General features: G+C 41.8%; 1 protein-coding gene across 3 annotated transcripts in view; it reads right to left on the bottom strand.

The window, feature by feature from the left end:
* Positions 1–1,267: 1,267 nt before the first annotated feature.
* Positions 1,268–20,269, bottom strand: part of NGLY1 (N-glycanase 1) — a 58,412-nt gene continuing 39,410 nt past the window's right edge. For 2 of the 3 annotated variants that reach the window (XM_027529701.1, XM_027529702.1), the window contains 7 exons: positions 18,986–19,107; positions 17,695–17,840; positions 15,929–16,039; positions 13,631–13,795; positions 7,942–8,127; positions 2,567–2,744; positions 1,268–2,187 (listed from right to left, as the gene is read on the bottom strand). In XM_027529701.1, coding sequence (XP_027385502.1) covers positions 2,012–2,187; positions 2,567–2,744; positions 7,942–8,127; positions 13,631–13,795; positions 15,929–16,039; positions 17,695–17,840; positions 18,986–19,107 — 1,084 coding nt within the window. In that variant the 3' untranslated portion in view covers positions 1,268–2,011. The remainder of the gene's footprint in view (positions 2,188–2,566; positions 2,745–7,941; positions 8,128–13,630; positions 13,796–15,928; positions 16,040–17,694; positions 17,841–18,985; positions 19,108–20,269) is intronic. The other variant, XM_027529703.1, reaches the window with a different exon arrangement.

The raw sequence follows: 20,269 nt of genomic DNA, 5'->3' as shown, positions 1-20,269 counted from the left end.
TTCCTGTGAGCTGTCTTATGCTGCAACTCCCATCAGGTGCAAGCAGTTAAATGCATGATGACCAACTGTAGCCATGACATTGTTGTTGTTCAGTCGCTCAGTCGTGTCTGTGATCCCACAGACTGCAGCACACCAGGCTTTAGTCCATGACATAAGCTGTCACAGTTTTGAGAACTGGTTTCAATGAAATGGGAACAAATCAACCCAGGAAGTGAAAACTAACTGTACCTAAAACAATCAAGAAGATGCTGGTCAGACCACCGATGACCAATTTCCCGTTCTCCTCCTGCCCCCAATCCCTCCCAGCATCAGGGTCTTTTCCAAGGAGTCAGTTCTTCGCATCAGGTGGCCAAAGATTGGAGTTTCAGCTTCAGCACCAGTCCTTCCAGTGAATATTCAGGACTGATTTCCTTTAGAATGGACTGGTTGGATCTCCTTGCAGTCCAAGGGACTCTCAAGAGTCTTCCCCAACACCACAGTTCAAAAGCATCAATTCTTCAGCACTCAGCTTTCTTTATGGTCCAACTCTCACATCCACACATGCCTACTGGAAAAACCATAGCTTTGACTAGACGGACCTTTGTTGGCAAAGTGACGTCTCTGCTTTTTAATGTATTGTCTAGGTTTGTCATAGCTTTTCTTTCAAGGAGCAAGCGTCTTTATGAGACTGCTTGTCCTGCTCAAGTTTTTCTCACAAGGAGTCTTGGTCCATTTACCACCCAAATGCTTACTGTGCTGAAACCAGACACTTCACAAGATAGGTGGGAGTCAGGTCTCCCCAAGTTTACCTATTTGGCCACTCCATGATCTGTGATTAACTTCACAGTTTGAGAGTTCCAGAAAAATTTCTAATATTCAAGACATATTAATAAATTTAGAGGTACAAGCTACTTTTCTTTTAAATGTAAGTTTTCAGCAAGAAAGTGATCCTCAACAGAGTTTGACTACAATTAAAAACAAAATATAATACCATTGTTTCAGAATTTCAGTAGGTATTTTATGCTTGTAAACGCGTTATGGGCGACACAGGGGGAGAAAGTCTGAGAAGGTACTTTTCTGGCCAGGAGAACTGGGCACCCCCTCTGCAGACTGCCAACACAGGCCTCTGCGGGTTGGGGCTGCAGGGGTCATCTTTCTCACCGCCCCCAGCACTCTTGCACACAAACACTTCACACATGTTTACTCAGTTTAACTGGAGAAGTTACACCCAGCACAGCATGAAAACTCTTGATATATCGTATGGATACTGAATAATACAGTTACATAGTTTCAAAGTCAAGAAAAAACACTTTATTCAATGAGGTAGATAAAAATACTCAAAAATAAACTCAACAGTAAAGCATTTTCAGAAGTGCCCACATACCATGGATTTATAATATATCTTTGAATTTATGCAATGTTGTTTTCATAATTCTTGGCTATTCAAGTGGTTTTCAATGTTTAGCATACTTAAGATTTTTATTTAGCCAAAGTAACCACTAAAAAAGATGTAACGCAAAATAATTTATTTCTTAAATGCCTACATATTTACAATCATAAAAATTTTCATGCATTATAACATGGGATTCATGTTCACATTTATTAAAAATTTAAAACCTTAGGAAATCTATTTCAGCTACTTATGGAAAAATTAAAGGCTGATCAGAAACTGTCAAATTACTATTATTAGCTGAAGATTTCATCATAATCCTGAATAGCATTTAGTCATGAATACCTTCACTTTACTTTTAAAGCCAACAATTACAATTTTTAAGTTAAATTCTCATAGTGGGGCACTAAGATTTCACTCCAAATCAGAGTCACATATGGAAGGGAGCTTTTAATTTGAGGTTTCATTATGGTCCATGGTATAAAGACATATTTTCATGAGGGTTACATGATGGATAGCCAACAGGGAAATGTGCTACCAGAGGGGAGCAGACTGCCAACTAAGCATGCACGGCACCCACAGACTACTTTAGAACAAGCTCTGTCCTCGATTACTGCCAGCTTCTCTGTAATGTTCAGGTTCTCAAAGGTCACTGAATTTTATAATTATCTCCAAACAATTTTCTTCATGGTCGTTTAAGCTTTGTCTAAACAGCTGGGTGTGTTGCCAAGCAACAACACCATCTCCTCTGCTTAATTTTGCTTCCAGAGTAACTTCAGTGGCCCCAGAAAAGTCGTGATAGGAGCGAAGTGTTTTATCTATTGGAGGAAAAAAAAATTAACACTTTGCTTTCGATAAGAACACAGAGATAGCTTTGAATGCATTTTATATAACTACCTTATAGGTAAAAATCAACCCTTAAAAAATAAATACAAATTATTCTTTATGGAGGAAATGTGTCCTCTGAAAAATAAATGATTTTTCTCTTTCCATTTGTGCTTTACAATAAGAAACATGAGGCCTTTTATTATAATGAGGTTAAACTACAGGTTTTAAATGAAACATTTTTTTTTTAACTGTAGTAGTATGAATAACTCCAGGGTAAGAAAAACCCTTAACTACATTTCAAATAAGTACAATTGCTCTTCAGAGCATTAAACACACCCTTTATGATCAGTTCTCCAGTCAGATGCTTACCGCCTGTCAGTTCCGCTTGTGCGGTATCAGATCTCAGTTTCCACTGTACTGTCCCGGTCTCAAAGGTCTGACTACTTGTCCGAATGGAAATACTATCTACTTTTAGGCCAACTGACCCACATTCAAACTTCCAGGAAATGTAAGCGTAAGATGATCCTTCCTTGCGGGCTAAATACACCTGTAAAGAGGGAAGGGAAAAAGGGACTGTCAGAAATAATCAAACAGTGTAAGAGCACAGATCGTCAGAGTCCATCACATGTACTATGAACAACTGGTTATTAAAAACCTCATTTTTCCCCACTGCAAAGATTTTTACTGCTAACAATTTTTCATGTTACTAGCATCTCTTGCTAGGGATGGAAGATAATATTTGAATGATAGGTGCATGAATTAGTATAGCCCTAAGGCTGTGCGCTAACCAAATTTTGGTGAATTATATTCTCTTTTAAGTGACTAAGTCCAGCTATTTAAAATGAACTTTATGATGAATCTGGATGAAAATGAAGAGTCCTCTTAAATGCAATTATTCCTTAATTTATCTTCTTTTCTAAGCCTGGATTTTCAGATAAGCTTTCCTAGAATGAGATGGGCCACACCCTATAAACCAAGAAATACCTCAGTCACTGCTAAAGTAATGGTGCTGGTTAAAAAGGTCATGTCCACGCTCCTCTCATGCCTCTCTGAACAGGACGCTCCCCTGTCAACATGCTAGAGGAGGCGTCCAGGTTCATCGAAGCTTCCAGTCCATCTGCTCTCACAGGTTCATCTACACTCTGCAAATGCTGATACGAAAACGGATGTCCACTCACCCCGGCTCAACCCCCTGAGAATCTGACTCTTTAATCATTTATGCCCAGTGTCCAAACTCCCCACACAACAATCTGGGCATTATAAGTCATGGGGGAAAGAAAAAACCGAAAACCTCTTTCCTCAATTATATGGCACTTGTCAACATGGTCATGACTTTACTCTCATTTTTCTGCAACTGCCTAATTAACGCTTTTTAAATCCCACTTCCTTCATATCAGTTGCCTGGTCTAGAACTCACACCAACTGCCTGCCTCTTACATTACATCCAAACTCTTGGCTTTCATGGTCCTCCAGAATTTCATCCCACCTTGAACTGCCAATACTCTGTAACCCAAGTATAACTATTTCAGACGTACTTATATTATGTAACTTTACCAAATCATAAACTACTCTCTAGGGCATAGGTTCTGGATTTACAGGGTTTAATAAACACTATTTATTTGCACCAGAAATCTGCACACACACATACACTCTTTCAGAAACATCTAATCTACTTCTCAGGGGCAAACAGCTGGAAGTACCACAAGAAACACACCTGCCATCCAATTCCATACTATTCTAGTTTTCAGTCAAGTAAGAAGTCAATCACTGCCAGCACGCTATTGATATTTCATTCTACTCGGTGACCTATAGTTAGTTTTCTTTCAGGTTAAATGTGTCAGCTAATCTGAGTTCTCAGAATCAGCGAGGTGGTGATAATAAAATCATTAAACAATGTCTCCAAGGAAAACGACTTAACCTCCTGAGACCAGAAACACACCCCCCCCCCACTGTTGTTCTGCAGAGCAGACCTGGGTGTGGGCGCTGCCGCCTGTCCAACTCCAGGACCTCGGCCCGCGGGCGGCCACCGCAGCCTCCCTGCAGGGGACCTAAGCTCAGGGCTGCACCTGTGCTCCTGGGGGCCAGAGGGTTCACCTCTGCTGAACGACAGGGCCTGTATGGGTTATCCATGACTTCACTACTCCTCCAAAGCAGAGGTTAGTAAAGGGGGTCATCTGAAAATAATGAGCCAAACAGAGGGGTTACTAGAAGAAAGGTGGTGGAAAGAAATGAAAAGACTGGGGGAAAGTGATCTTACTTCTGTGTGTCTTCTACGTCCTGTGTGTTTTCAGAGCTCAGTAGCTTCAAATGCCCCCACATAAAAGTGTCGGCATATAAAACAGGATAGTCAAGTCAGGTTAATCTCAAATTTCGAGCTGCCCCTAAGACCTGCCTTCATTGTATCAGGTGGGTCTGGGCCAGAACTGTTTTAACTGTCACCAAAGGTTTCCCATAGCTATTGAACCTGTCTAAGAATTGCTTTTTCTAAGACTCACATTTTTCAGTTCTAAAGGCATCAGTTTTTAATGACTCTAAAAAGTTAGAAGACAGAATTCATCATTGAATTCTTAAATTCTTAAATAAACCTTTAAACACACTGTGAGCAAATAAAAGTTCCCTTAGGTTAAAGAAGAGCACATGGAGATAAAACAGGTCCTATTTCTATTGAAAATTCATGTCATCTTTTTTGCACAATATATTCTATCTGTAGCATTTTAGCCAACTTATTTAACTCAGCATTTTTAGAGGCAGTAGGATATTACTATATAGAGTATACTCAGTTAAGTAACTTAATCAAAACAACAGGATTTACATAAACCTCCAATTGTAGTCCTGTCTATGTGTAAAACCAACAGAACTAATAATTATAATTTATTTAGAAGAAAAAAATACTTTATAACCTCTTAGTCAACTATTTGCTCTAAAGGTGAAAAAAAGCACTTTTGTAACTGCTGCCTGGTCTGTGTTACCTTTTAAACTCATAGGTGAGGTGCCCTGGCCCCGCTCCAGCATCTGTGAGGACAGAAGGCACAAGACCACCTGTGAAGAGGGGCGAGATCGCTGGGCTGGGGACAAGCCGTGCTGTTCACGAGGTACCCCTGACAGAACCGGTCCTGCAGGGTGTGGCTGTGACCACTGCCCTCAAGACTGAGAACAACATGCAAGTCAGCTTCCTCCCCTATCTCCCATTCTTGTGAAGACCTTCACGGAACAATTTTCTGATGACTACATGCCAGGCTGGTCAGCCCGCTGCTCTGGTTTCCTGGAGGTCTGGTGTGTACTGCTCTTGTCTGAAGTGGTTCTCTAGCATGCTCTTAAAAATCAGCATTCTGCTGAGGCTGCTGAACGAGCTCTAATTAAGTTCACCGTGCAGTCAGTCATGCCTGCGTCTCCAGCAGAGCAGCTGTATTTCAAGTCTTCCTCCAATGCGAGTTCATTGCCCTTGCTCAGGAATCTTATTTCTGGTTATTCCATTTTCTCGCTGAGGTCTGTCATGAACACCGTCAGTTCCCACTGTCTCGTCCACACTTCCCATGCTTCCATTCGCAGCCTCTGGATGGCCAGTGTGATGATGGGCTTCCCTCGCCTGAACGCCTGCGTTGTTTCCTACTGCATAACTGCAAGGGCACCCAAGCCGCTGGGGCCTGACCGTTCACCCCTCTGACCTTCCTTCCCCATATTCCCCACGACCCCCTTCTCTGAGCCTGCGGCTGTTTCTCAGGTCGGTGCGTCTGCATACAGTGTTGCTCACGTCGCGCTCTGAGAGGCTCCTCTGCTGCCGCCTCCAAGGCCGGCACAGACCTCCCTCCCCCTGCCAGGCCCCCGGACCCGGCGGCTCCTCCGTCTCACACGGCGCTTCCCTCGCTCGTCTCCGTAGCCAGTCTGCGTGTCTTCCTCTGGCACAAGTGGACCCTCGCTTCAGGTCTGCCTCGAAATTCACCACTAGATCCTAAACGCTGAGCACAGCGTCTGATTCTGAATGACTGCATCAATTCCTGACATCATGTCATGCATCAAAAAGTACTAACGTGACTCTAGTGGCAAAGAGAATAAAACTGTTCAGAAATACAGAGCATCTAAGAACATCTAGAAAGTGCCCCTTAAAAAGTGAACTCTTAGTAAACTCTCTAGCTTTTTACGTTCCTTTCAAATGCAGACATGGCTGAATGGTATATTCAGCGAGTCTCTGTGCTCCCGGGAGAGGGAAAGGCCTTTTCTTGACACCCACCGACCGCTGCACATGCCCCGCCATGGCCCCCGCGAGGAGACTCTGCGAGGAAGAGTAGGGGAGACGGGTCCTGCTTCTGGTGCAGTCAGAGTCCCTAGCGGGGAAATAGGACAGAGCGAAAATACGGGTTCAGGTGGAAAACCCACGTTTTTAAAGGCAACGTATTGCTTCTGAATTACCAGTTTCTACACGTACAGTTACAATTCTAGCATTTTTCATTTAGAACTGGAAATGTATTCATTCAGCTTTAAAAAAAAAAAACAAAACAGGGCCCCTTGTAAAAGTACATGAAGGCATACACTTGAGTAGGCGTGTCTGCATGTAATGGCCCTCACATCTCATTTACCTTACTCAGAAGCTCTCCCACACAATACACCCGCCTGGCCGTGAGACCTACTCAGAGGTCTGGACACGCGGCCGCTCCCGTCTAGCCCGCCCCGGCCATGAGACCTACTCAGAGGTCTGGACGCGTGGCCGCTCCTGTCTAGCCACACCCCTCTCCTCCCAGCGCTGGGCTCCAGTGCCACCCGCTCCACGGAGCTCTCTCTGCCCGGCTCCTGCAACCAGGGTGTGTCTCCCTCCAGGAGTTTCCATGCCAGTGCGCTTGCGTCCTTGTGGGCACTGCGAGTGGGCACAGCAGGTGCTTGCGGGTCAGGACCAAGAGCCTGCACGCTGGGGAACGCCTAGCACAAGGATAAGCACGGTGCTGATGCTCAAAAACACCAGCAGCTGCTCATCCGTGACTCTCCTGCTACATCCACTTGAGTGTCTCACAAGTGAACAACTTCACACCTCTCACCTGGCAAGTTAAACAGGCCCATAAGCTCGTTCACTCCCATGAAATCTATCAGTAATAGTGTCAGATCTAGGGAGGGCATGTGAGTAGCTCTGCACTTATTTTTGGTGAGTTTTTCTAAGGGAGGGGGTAGTTTAAAAGCAAAGCCTCTTTCTTATTACAGATACCATGTGACAACAATGTACACATTGGTACAATGAATCACCACAGTCCCAGCATCCATTTCTTCCATTATTTTAGAGGAAATAGAAGAAATAAACCAATCTTGCTGCTCAACCAGCCACAATCCCTTGAAATGGAAGCACGTCGAATGGTTAGCTCTTGGGACTCTGAACGAAATGTTATGGTACCTAGTAGCTTGCTTTGTAGCAGGCAATCAATACATACCCACAAAGGAAATGGGTAACAATATACTCCACATATTCACCCAAAAAGTAGTTACATGAGTTGCTAGTACACATTTCCCCCCGCCACCGCCCCCGCCACGAAAGAATTAAATTTGGCCTCTGATGAAAACAGGTACTTTCTTGATACGCACACACAAATTTCTAATGGACTTTTCATTAAACATTGGGAGCAGGATCTTCTTTTACAAGTTTAAGGATAACTAAACATAATTCTCATATTAGTTTTTACATTAAGACCAAGTGACAAATGAAGCCAATCTCTATTTGTTTAAAGAATGACTAAGATTTTAAACAGTTTCATGCATTACGTTACCATGTTCCAGTCTGTTTCAACTTTTCTGAATATGGATTCCATTCTCCACACACCATTCTCCCATCCAGAAATGGTTTGGTTATTACTTGAAATTCGGACATAATAATTTTTTACAATGTTATAGCAAAGGTGGAGCTGTTTAGAAATCTTCTCATTTTCAGAGGGGATGAACAGGGTTTCTTTACTCTTGGAAAAAAAAGAAGAATTAGTTTTTCAACATAATGGAAAGCAGGTGCACAAAGAGGTACTGCTGTGGAGAGGGTCACGTGACCCCGCAACAGGGAAGCGCAGTGGTGCCGCCGGGAAACTCGGAAATTCTCCTACAGGCTAAACATCATCAGTGTGGTGCTGACATAGCAACAGACATTAGTAAGCAGCAAACCAGAAACAAACTGCAGCTGTGACTTACATTTCGGGGACTCTGCATCAACATGAATTCACTCCCACCACCACCACTTAATTGGACACAGCAGTCGTCTCCTACAGCTGAGTCCTAGCTTTCAACTCAACCTCTCCACACGGATCAAAACGACTGCTAAGGACGTGAACGGGGACACATCACTTACTTGTCTAACTCGCTGCACTGACCTCCTGCTGCACAGAGACTCTAAGCCCCTACGAAGGTGGCCAGGGCCGCACACGGCTCGTCCTCCACGACCTCCCCCACCAGACCCCACGCTCCTCTTCCCTGCTGCCTCCACGCCCCCACTGTGCCCCTCCTCCTTTAGCTCCTTACAAAGCCAGCTCCTTCCTGCCTCGGGGCCCTGACACGTGCATCTGGAAGGCTGTGCTTGCTACTCTCCAGCTATGGGACTCTTTTTCCCACTCCAGGCCGCAGCCAAAGGTAATTTCATCAGTGTCCTTTCCTGATGCTAGAAGCGAGGACAGGATAGCTGGAAATGATCTTCTGCATGGGTGAATTGCTACAAAAGCTTTTACCTTAAAATTGCAGGCAATTTTGCATTCTCTTACAAAATAAATCGTTTCTTTTAATGCAAAATAGTCCCCTAAATTCCTGAAGTCACTGAGCGAATCTAGTTTGAGAAAGATGCTACATTTACCCTGCGTCTGCATGGCACAGACACCAAGCCCCCTCTCCCTTACACACGAGCACAGGTGCCTGCAGGTCAGGTCAGTCCTCCTTGAGGCGGGATGGGGAGGTGCCCGTGTAGCAGCCTCCCTGGTCTCACCCATGAGAGGCCAGTGGGACCACCCCTCCCAGTTCTAACACCAGAAATGTCCCAAACACCGCCAAAAGTCTCCTGGAAGGTAACATCACCCACTGCTGAGAACCACTGCTCTAGTCTGAATCAATGTCTTGCTTTTTAACTAATCATTGACTAATCAATCAAGATAGTAGGTAACGCATTTTTTTTTTTTTTTGGTTAAACACTGGGTATCAGGTATTAACCAATGTGAAAACTTCAAATGTACAAGGCAAACTAGTACAGCCACTATGGAGAACAGTGTGGAGATTTCTTAAAAAACTGGAAATAGAACTGCCTTATGATCCAGCAATCCCACTGCTGGGCATACACACTGAGGAAACCAGAAGGGAAAGAGACACGTGTACCCCAATGTTCATCGCAGCACTGTTTATAATAGCCAGGACACGGAAGCAACCTAGATGTCCATCAGCAGATGAGTGGATAAGAAAGCTGTGGTACATATACACAATGGAGTATTACTCAGCCATTAAAAAGAATACATTTCAATCAGTTCTAATGAGGTGGATGAAACTGGAGCCTATTATACAGAATGAAGTCAGTCAGAAAGAAAAACACCAATACAGTATACTAACACATATATATGGAATTTAGAAAGATGGTAATGATAACCCTGTATGCGAGACAACAAAAGAGACAGATGTATAGAACAGTCTTATGGACTCTGTGGGAGAGGGAGAGGGTGGGATGATTTGGGAGAATGGCATTGAAACATGTATAATATCATATATGAAACGAATCGCCAGTCCAGGTTCAATGCATGAGACAGGATGCGCAGGGCTGGTGCACTGGGATGACCCAGAGGGATGGTATGGGGAGGGAGGCGTGAGGGGGGTTCAGGACAGGGAACATGTGTACACCTGTGGTGGATTCATGTTGATGTATGGCAAAACCAATACAATATTGTAAAGTAAAAAAAAAAAAAAAAGGAAGTAGGTATTGTAAGTAAAATAACTGGAAAACTAAAAAGAAAAAAAACAAATGTACAAGGATTAGTAAGTAGAATATAAAATATCTTAGAAAGTATTTACAAATGTATAAATAAGAAGATAATTCCCTAGAACCTGTGATTATTATTGCCACAAGGATAAGGTAAAAAATAAAATCAGTTTATTATTTTTAGAAGGTGACTTTCTAAATATGAATTAGTATACTAGCAGGTAACAATACTTCGCCATTCTTCTCTTCTTTATCAAAGATATTTCATTATCAAAGATATTTCAGAGTACTGCCATAAACCAGATGGAATTAAAAATTTTAAGTAGCATTATCTACTACTTTACCAAAGAATAATTAATTACAAAGGGAAAAGAAAAATATGTATATTACTGAATATATCATTTATAACATTAATATTTCATAAATGCTTTAAAATTTAAGGTTAAGACAAAACTCCTTCTGAAAACATCACTAATGTTTCCTTCTTTGTCCAGCTGATGTCAAGATATATAGTTCCCTAATTTTTTAGGACTGACTTTTAAAATAAACATCTATTTCTAAAGAGAAAAATGACTTTTAAAATTCTCAGCTCTAAAATGAACTCCATAATTGAGAAATTTTTAAATTTTTCAAAAGGGAAAACAATCTGGGCATATAGCCCAATTCCTATTTTTAAAGTTTAATTAACTTATATGCCATGCAAGAGGAAGCACACTCATCCGTGAAAAGAAAAAGAAATGAAGACCTAAATACCCATATTTTAAACTGAACACAGCTGTGAATGACATTGGTCTTTTCAAATTGGCTTCATCTAGATTTCTACTTGTAATGTGCACTGCATCAGCAGTGATTGGAGTTACCTGTTGAATTCAGATCGTTATTCTATGGCTGAACCACCACTTCTAACTGCCTGCTAAATATGATGAGATAAATTTAAAAGTAAACAATGTTGACTAGGGATAATTCACCACTCTTCCTTTATTAGAGAAATGAGGTGTAATAATGGCAAATTTGGAAAAAGTAGATATAAAACTCTGTTTGGTAATTTTCCTTTCAAGCATTTTTCATTACTTATCTTCTTAGGTGTTTATAATAAATGCTTTCTAGTGAGTCAACTTTAAGCTCCCTAAGGGCAAAGAACTTTCTTAATGTCCATTACAGAGCATAATGCTTTCAGCTAGCCTCTAACTCTAGGAGTTATATTCCCATTGTTCATCACTTAATTTTGAGAGATTAACTGACAATATTTACAGAAAGTCTGACTATGTAATAGTACTCACACCAACAACTTCTAGCCAAAACTAGATGTGGTCAAGAATGTAGTAAGAAACGAACACTGTCACTAGCGGAACGACCCAGATTTCTATTGTGTTCCCCACTTGTACTTAAAGTTTTCACAGCACTGAACAGGACTTGACAAAGATGATATCTGAAAGTTTAAAGACAGACATTCAGTGTCATTATTCAGCATCAAAATGCAAAGTTTAAAACAGGGGGAAAAAAAGATATATATGTAAAACTGAATCACTCTGTTGTAAACCCGAAACTAACACAACATTGTAAATCAACTAAACTTTGATAAAAAATAAATTATAATAATCAGACTACAGGGTTTCCCTTGTGGTCCAGTGGTTAAGAATCCACCTTGCAATGCAGGGACAGTGGCTCCATCCTTGACCCGAGAAGATCCCATATGCTGCAGGACAATTAGCCCGTACACCACCACCACCGAAGCCTGTGAGCCCCAGAGCCTGTGCTCCACAAGAGAAGGCGCCGCAGTGAGAAGCCCGAACACCACAACTACAGAGCAGCTCCCGCTTGGCACAACCAGAGCAAGCCCAGGCACAGCAACGAAGAGCACAGTAACAAACAGATAAAATTAAAGAACAGAAAACCATCGCAATTTCCAGAGAAAATTAGTTTCTTATGGAAAAAAATCACAGTATAATACTATATACCACTAGAAATGCTAACATGAAAAAGACAGGGAACCACAGATAAAGACGTGAAAAAATCTCACTTATTGCTGGGCAGAGTGTGAAGCGGTTGGGAAGCCGCCGGTCCTCACACTCCGACCCAGCTCTTCTGCCCCCGGTTGTGTACCCACGGTGAGACACACAACGCTCACCGAGGACATGTCTGCATGTGTTCACAGCAGCAACGCTTAAAAAACCGAAGGGTAGTTGATGACAACACTGTGTTACTTTCAGCTGTATGGCAAAGTGGTGCAATTATACATATACAGGGCTTCCCAGGTGGCTCAGTGAGTAAACAATCTGTCTCCAATGCAGGAGACGCAGATGTGGGTTGATCCCTGGGTCAGGAAGATCCCCTAGAGGAGGGCTTGGCCACCCACTCCAGTATTCTTGCCCGGAGAATCCCATGGATAGAAGAGCCTGGTGGACTACAGTCCCTAGGGTCACAGATGTCTATTTTCAGATTATTTTCCATTATAGATTATTACAAAACACTGAGTAGAGTTCTCTGTGCTATACAGGAGAGCTCTATCGTTTATTTATTTTATATACGGCAGTGTGCCTCTCTCAGTCTCACACTCCTAACTTATACTCCCACCCCTTTCCCCTTTGAGCAATCAGAAGGTTGTTTTCTATGTGTGCAAAGTATGCTTCTATTTTGTAAACAGATTCATTTGTATTACTTTTCAGATACCTCATATAAGTGATATCATATAATATCTGTCTCTGAGTTAATATGATAATCTGTACATCCATTAATTGTTGCTGCAAATGGCACTATTTCATTATTTTTTAATGGCTGAATACTATTCCATTGTATAAATACAACACATCTTCTTTATCCATTCATCTGCTGATGGACACTTAGGCCGCTTCCATATCTTGGATATTACTGTAAACAGCACAGTACCACAATTTTACACCAAAATTGAGAAACAAACTAAATACCCTATAGTGACGTGGATAAGTTACAGAATATCCACACAGTGGGATGCTGTACAGCAGTGAGAGTAAATGTACTATAAACATACAGCAGCAACTATGATCTCACTAAATAGCGTAAGAGGAAGAAACCGCCCACAGAAGAGTACATCCTGTATGATTCCATTTACATAAGGCAGAATAACAGGCAAAACTAGTCCCTGATGTTAGAAACCGGGATAAAGGTCACTCCTAGGGGTGAAAGGTGGTGACTAGTCGTTACTTCTCATTCTGGTTAGTGGTTATGTGTTTAACAGTTTGTGAAAATCTGTTAAGCTGTGCACTTATAATTCATGCATTTTCATGTACTTCAGTAAAAGTTATAACTGCACTAGAAATTTACATAAAGTAACAATAGAAAAGTCCCAATTTAACTGTTTTGCTAACTCCTGTGTGTAATTATACTACATCAATCCATTATTAGCTCTCTTCAAATGTTTACACTTTGTAATGATTACTCTGCAAAGTTCATTGAAAGGCAGTGGTCAGCGGGTTTTGTGCATGAAAAGGGCGCGGGACAGGAAGTGGGACAGTGAGGCGGTCGTCGGGCTGCAGTGAAGCAGATACCTCTGGGCCCGCTTCGCCTCGGGCGAGTCTCCAGGCCAAGGACCCAGACGTCCTCCCTCCAAGCTCTCCAGGCTGAGGGCTTCTGGGAGAGATGAATTCAACAAGTTCCACAACAATCCTCTGGAGAAGTTCTTTCTTTCTGTTTTCTGACAAAGATACTTGCCTCTGTAATTCAGGTTTAAAAAAAAAAATCATTAAAGATTAAGAGAATGCAGGGGTCCATCTGTAAGCAGGACTATAATTAACACATTTGAATTTTAACAATGTCTGACTAACCAACTTTATTTTCATACATACAATTATTTGGAAAATAAAAACGACACTGTGGAAAGTTAAGATGATTTTCTAACTTTCATGTTGAGAAATCATTTAGCACCCATATCCAATTTTCCACACCCTTTGCGTATGTGTGCATGTGTGGGTGCTCAGTCGTGTCCTACTCTTTGTGACCTCATAGACTGTAGCCCTGGAGAAGGAGATGGCACCCCACTCCAGTACTCTTGCCTGGAAAATCCCATGGATGGAGGAGCCTGGTGGGCTGCAGTCCATGGGGTTGCAAAGAGTCGGACACGACCGAGCAACTTCATTTTCACTTTTCACTTTCATGCATTGGAGAAGGAAATGGCAACCCACTCCAGTGTTCTTGCCTGGAGAATCCCAGGGACGGCAGAGCCTGGTGGGCTGCCGTCTATGGGGTCGCATAGAGTCGGACACAACTGAAGCGACTTAGCAGCAGCAGCAGCAGACCATAGCCCACCAGGATCCTCTGTCCAAGGGATTTCCTAGGCAAGAACACTAGAGCGGGTTGCCATTTCCTGCTCCAGGGGATCTTTCTGATCCAGGGATCGAACCCATGGTTTCTTGCCATCTCCTGCACTGGCAAATGGACTCTTTACCACTGCGCCACCTGGGAAGCCCTTCCATGTCTGCTATTGGCCCAGATTTTAAACAGAGGCAGAAGGTTCTGAGTAAGACCAGCTGTCTGGTGAGAAGATGAAGAAAGCAGGGGACCACACACACACATGGCACCTGTTTGAATGCAACAGAAAGCTACCATGGTGGCCCAAGGGAAGAAGCAAACTGAGGCGAACTGAACTCCCTGCCAGGCACCTGCCACCTACCAACCAAGCGGCACGGGGAGCCACGCTTCCAGCAGGCAGGTGCACTGGGACGCCGGGCACAGATGCAGCAGGCCCGCCAGTGCTGGAGGGCGGTCTCTGAGTCCAGGCCCTTCCCACGCTCCAGCAAACACCCCGGGGTTTCAGCTGAGGCACTCGGAAAGGCTGCACACTAGGGTATGGCAGAAGTCCAAGTAGGAGGAGACTCACCTTGGATCTCAAGCACTGTAAGGTGATCTGCCCTGTTCTAACTGCCTGCCAGATGCAAATTTAGTTGTTTTTTAAATCATGAAAAAAATTAATAATACACATATATATGGCTGGCTGACTTAATAGCTGAATTCACTCAGTCGTGTCTGACTCTTTGTGACCCTGTGGACTGTAGCCCACCAGGCTCCTCCGTCCATGGGATTCTCCAGGCAAGAATACTGGAGTGGGTTACCATTTCCTTCTCCAGGGGATCTTCCCCACCCAGGGATCAAACCCAGGTCTCTGTAACCTCTGAGCCACCAGGGAATAGTAAAAAAAATTTCAGTGCACAAAAGGAGTATAAAACCCAAGCTGAGACTCCCCTTTTGGACCCCTAGTTCTCCTCAGAAATAAGCACAGTCAACAATTTCCTGTGCCTTCTTTCAGAAACTTCTCCATGTAGATACATGTAAGGGCAATTGCATGTAATAATATTCAAGAGACACTTAGAAAAATAAGGCTATATATATATGTATATATGTATTTTTTTTTAAAGAGGAGAATTGGTAAAGACTTTCACTTATTTGGTCACCCCTGGCAGCACGTGGGATCTCAGCTCCCTGACCAGGGAACATGGGCATCGAGGCGCTGCCCTCTGCATTAACAGAGTCTTCAACCACTGGACCTCCAGGGACGTCCAAGGCAGAATATTTATGTCAAGTATTACATATATTGAATTTTTTTTTCACTTTGAAATTTGGCAATTTAAGGCAAAAAAAAAAAAAAAAAACCCAAAACCCCCCAAAAAACACACACCCACAATATTTAAAATGAGTCCTCAAAATTTTTAATGAAAAAAAGACATTTAACATATTTAAATATTTTTGTTTGCATACTACTTAAAGAACTGCAATGGGTTAAAAATTGGCTATTCTTGATTATATAAAAAATTTCAAATGTCTTCTCAAAACTGACAACACCCATCACATACCTGCTTATTAAGTCCATTAATAGTTTCTCGAAGTACTTCCTCTTTAATTTCAGTTCTTCTAGAGATTACCTCTTCATGTTTACAAGAATATCGCCAAGTGACATCAACCACCTCGAATTACAAGACACAAATATTTAATAAGATTACAACCATCAACATTAATTTGCTAAACACCTAGAATGCATGCAATTCTTAAATAGAAATTTTTAAATGCTAATCTTTTCATTAAAATTTTTAATCTGTAGAAAAAAATCAAATATGCTTTTTATTCATATTCTAACTGGTACACAAACAAGGAAGACTGTGATTAGGAGATAAAATTTTCCCAACAATTAGCTATCAGAATTTATCTACAAAGCTGATCTGATAAAATTCAAAAAATAAAAACTCCATTTTATTGTACTGAATATCTAAATGGCAAATATATATACATTATAGAACTGTTTCTTGGCAAAGGTGCAAAGATAATTCAGTAGACAAAATAATCTTTTTCAACAAATGGTGCAAATGGTGCTACAACAATTCATTATCCATTTGCAAAATAATGAATTTCAATTCACACCCTGGACTATACATAAAAGTTAACCCAAAATGGATCACAGACACAAATGTAAAACTAAAAGCATAAAACTTCTAGAACTTAGGAGAAAACTTAGGAGAAAATCCTTGTGGCTTGGGATAGGCAAACATCTCTTACATGTAACATCAAAAAGCAAGATCCACAGAAGAACAAATCGATGAACTGAACTTTATCAATTTTTTCTCTTTAAAAATCATTAATAGAAGTAAAAAGACAAGCCAGACAGGGAGAAAATCTTTGCAAAGCACATATTTGAAAAAGGACTTGTATTCAGAATATATGAAGAACTCTCAAAACCCAAGAATAAGAAAATGAACCACTCAATTAAAAAAAAAAAACGGGCAAAGAGGAGAAATGGATGACAAATAAGTCCATAAAAAGCTGCTCAGTATTCGTCCTTGAGGAAATGCAAATGAAATCACTGCACATCTATTAAAAGAGCCAACAAGAAAGTCAGACCATACTGCTAGCAAGAGTATGGAGACACTGGGAATCCTCACATAGTGCTGGTGAGAATATAAAATGGCTTTGGAAAATAGTTGAGCTAACTTCTTAAAAAGTTAAAGTCACCTACCATGTGATTCAGTCATTCCACTTGTAGGCATTTACCAAAGAGAAAAGAAAGCTATGCTCATTCAAAGACTTGTGTCTTTATATTGTCATATAAAGACAATAGCGGCTGCACTAGAAATAGTAAAAAACTGGAAAAAACCCAAATGTCCATCAATAGGCAAATGGATAAACAAAGCATGGTACATTCATACAGTGGAATACTGCTCAGCAAAAGGATAAACTATTGATACATGAAAACACATAGAGGAATATCAAGATAGTTATGATGAGTAAGATAAAAGCACCCCCCATCAAAGAGAGTAAATATGATTCCACTTATACACAACTCCAGAAATGCAGATTCATCTATGGTCTCAGAAAGTAGCTGTAGGGGACTGCAGGGAGAGGGGCAAGGATGAGGGAAGACGAAGCAACAGGGACACTGCAGGGATGACGGGTGTCCTCACGACTCCACTGCAAAGGTTATCTCAGGGGTGTGGACGTAGGGCAACGCTTACTGAATTGTACACTTCAAATATATGCTGCTTAGTCTATGTCCATTATACCTTCAAAAGCTGTCAGAAGAGCAAACTAATTTTATTCTTAGGACGCATTTCTTCCCCCCATGTCCTACCTCGTCCTTAGAGAATGCTATGATGTAGGAGAGCTTCTTGCCCCAGCCGACCTCGTAGAGCAGGGGCTTGTCACAGACGTCCTCGCACGAGTCGCAGTGCAGCCAGCGCTGCTGTGATGGTGAGTACACCTCCGTCCAGACATGGTCTACACATGTGACGGGCGGGCGAGAGGCAGCGAGGGAGGAAACAAAAGTTCAGTGTATAAAACCAGAAGGACCTTTGGTGCCCAAGAAGAGAACCACACAGCAACAAGCAACACTGAACTTTAATGACTAAGCCTGACCATTCTGTGGTATGCAAGACTCTAGAATGGTTGTTCTAATTTCTCTCTGAAATTTTGGAAAATGTCTTGGAAACTCTACTTCAGTAAAGTCAGTGTTAGGTTTGGTTAGAAATCATGTGAGCTAAACCTCTAAAAGGGGCAAACAGGCTGAACAATAGCATCAAAACCATGGAGCTGAGACTTCCCTGGTGGCTCAGTGGTTAGGACTCCATGCTCCCACTGCAGGGGGCACATGGTGCCCCTGGTCAGGGGACTAGGATCCTGCATTCTGGCGGTACAGACGATAAATAAATATTAACAAATGATCAATAAAATTTCCACTAAGCAACAATACATCATTCTTTAAAAAAAAAGTACACATAGCAATTGAGCAGCCCATGGTACTTTTTGGAAATTATGCCCATGAGTATTAAAATTTAAAAAAGCAAAAAACAAAAACCATGGGGCTAATACACACAGTTTGCTAATGTGAAGGAGTTAATTCCACTTTGGAACTGTAGACCAGCAGAGATCTAACAGTGGATGTCTGGTTATTCATGATCTCTATTTGATTGTAAAAAAAAAAACAAACCAAGTAACTATTAAGTGAAGCTTTCATTTTACCCTAAGAAAACAATAGAAAAACACAAGTGAAAAAAATCTAAGAACATGTAAGTGATACAAGTTATAAGTAAATAAAGACAATATAAATCTCACATGGCTTTTATTATATTTTTATTGTATACTGAGTTAAAATTACTAAATCTTATAATCCCTACAAAAATAAAGAATTTCTACAGAACATTATTGCACATGTTCTTATCCAAAGAGAAACAGCATGACTAAAAATGGCATGATATCTACAAATTGTTACAGAATATTTATGATGCAAAGTACTAGCCATTAAAAAAAAAAAGATCCGTGCTCCCCATAAAAAAACCTGTTATCTTACAGAAAGCAAGCGGAGCCTCAGACTACAAGGCAGGAGTGTGCACCCCAGCCTCGGGGCCCCCCACCACACTACGCACCTGTGTAATCCCAGACGTAGCGGGCTTCAAAGCCCAGGGCTCGGCAGCACAGCGTGAAGCAGTTGGCCCACTCCCCGCACCGTCCACGTCTCGTCTCCAGAAGCTTCTCAGGATTATTATACCTGGTTTAAAGTAACAACAACAAAAAGTGCTCATTCATTATCAAAACCAAGAATTCTAAAGAATTTACATTGAAAGAAAGTGCTAGTCCCTCAGTCATGTCTGACTCTCTGTGACCCCGTGGACTGTAGCCCGCCAGGCTCCCCTGTCCATGGGATTCTCTAGGCAAGAACACTGGAGTGGGTAGCCATTTCCTCCTCCAGGGGATCTTCCCCACCCAGGGACTGAACAGGAGTCTCCTGAATTGCTGGCAGATCCTTTCCTGTCTGAATCACGAGGGATGTCACCTTTGTGCTAAACAGTAATCTTTCTTAACTTCATATTCTTAAAGAACGATTACAGAGTCTAGAATGTGTGAGGCACTGTGCTAGAATCCCGGGTGAAAAATGACTAAACACTGGCACAGCCTTCAGGAGCTTACGGTTCTAAGAGAGCAAAGGACAGAACACAGATAATTTTAGTACATGACAGGACATGATACAAGCCATACAACAGGTCAGAATCGGTGTTATGGGACAGGGTTCAGGGAGGAGAGACTGCATCTGAACTGGGCCTTGCAGGACAGGCAGGCTTTGGACAGGCAGAGACTCTCTGTGAAATCTGCTTTAAGCATAAGTGTTAGCCTAACAAGTGGTATAATTAGTTCATTGTACTTAAACAACATAAACTGCTTAATAAAGATTTGAAAGCTTAGCTGACCTCAATTTTACTAATACTTAAAACACTATTTTTCTTTCTAATGATCATTTGGATTACACTTTTATTTTTCCAATTCACTTGAAGGTGCTTGCTAATTTGGAAGTGGTTTTTTGAAATGTATTTTCCACATTCTTTAAAAAGTTACTCCAGGGACTTCCCTGATGGTCCAGCGGTCAGGGCTGGGTGCTTTCACTGCTGGGGCTCAAGTTTAATCTTTGGTCAGGGAACTATGACCCTGCAAACCGCACAGTGCGGACAAAGACAAAAACAGTTACTCCAGTTCTAAAATTACCATAAAGCTGAAGAACATCAAATTTTGCATATTATATTTGGGGCTAATAAAGCTACACAGGGAAAGTGCCCAGCTGAGCAGAAATGTTGGCCATGAGCTCAGGCAGAAAGGACACAGCTTCACAAATGCACTGGCTCGGCAGTGACAAGCTTGTCTTCAATCAAGCAGATGCT

Source organism: Bos indicus x Bos taurus, chromosome 27 (genome assembly GCF_003369695.1).
Source record: "Bos indicus x Bos taurus breed Angus x Brahman F1 hybrid chromosome 27, Bos_hybrid_MaternalHap_v2.0, whole genome shotgun sequence".
NCBI classification, from domain to species: Eukaryota; Metazoa; Chordata; class Mammalia; order Artiodactyla; family Bovidae; genus Bos; species Bos indicus x Bos taurus.
The sequence above is the reverse complement of the archived record's forward strand: the minus strand, read 5'-3'. Positions and strand labels throughout refer to the sequence as shown.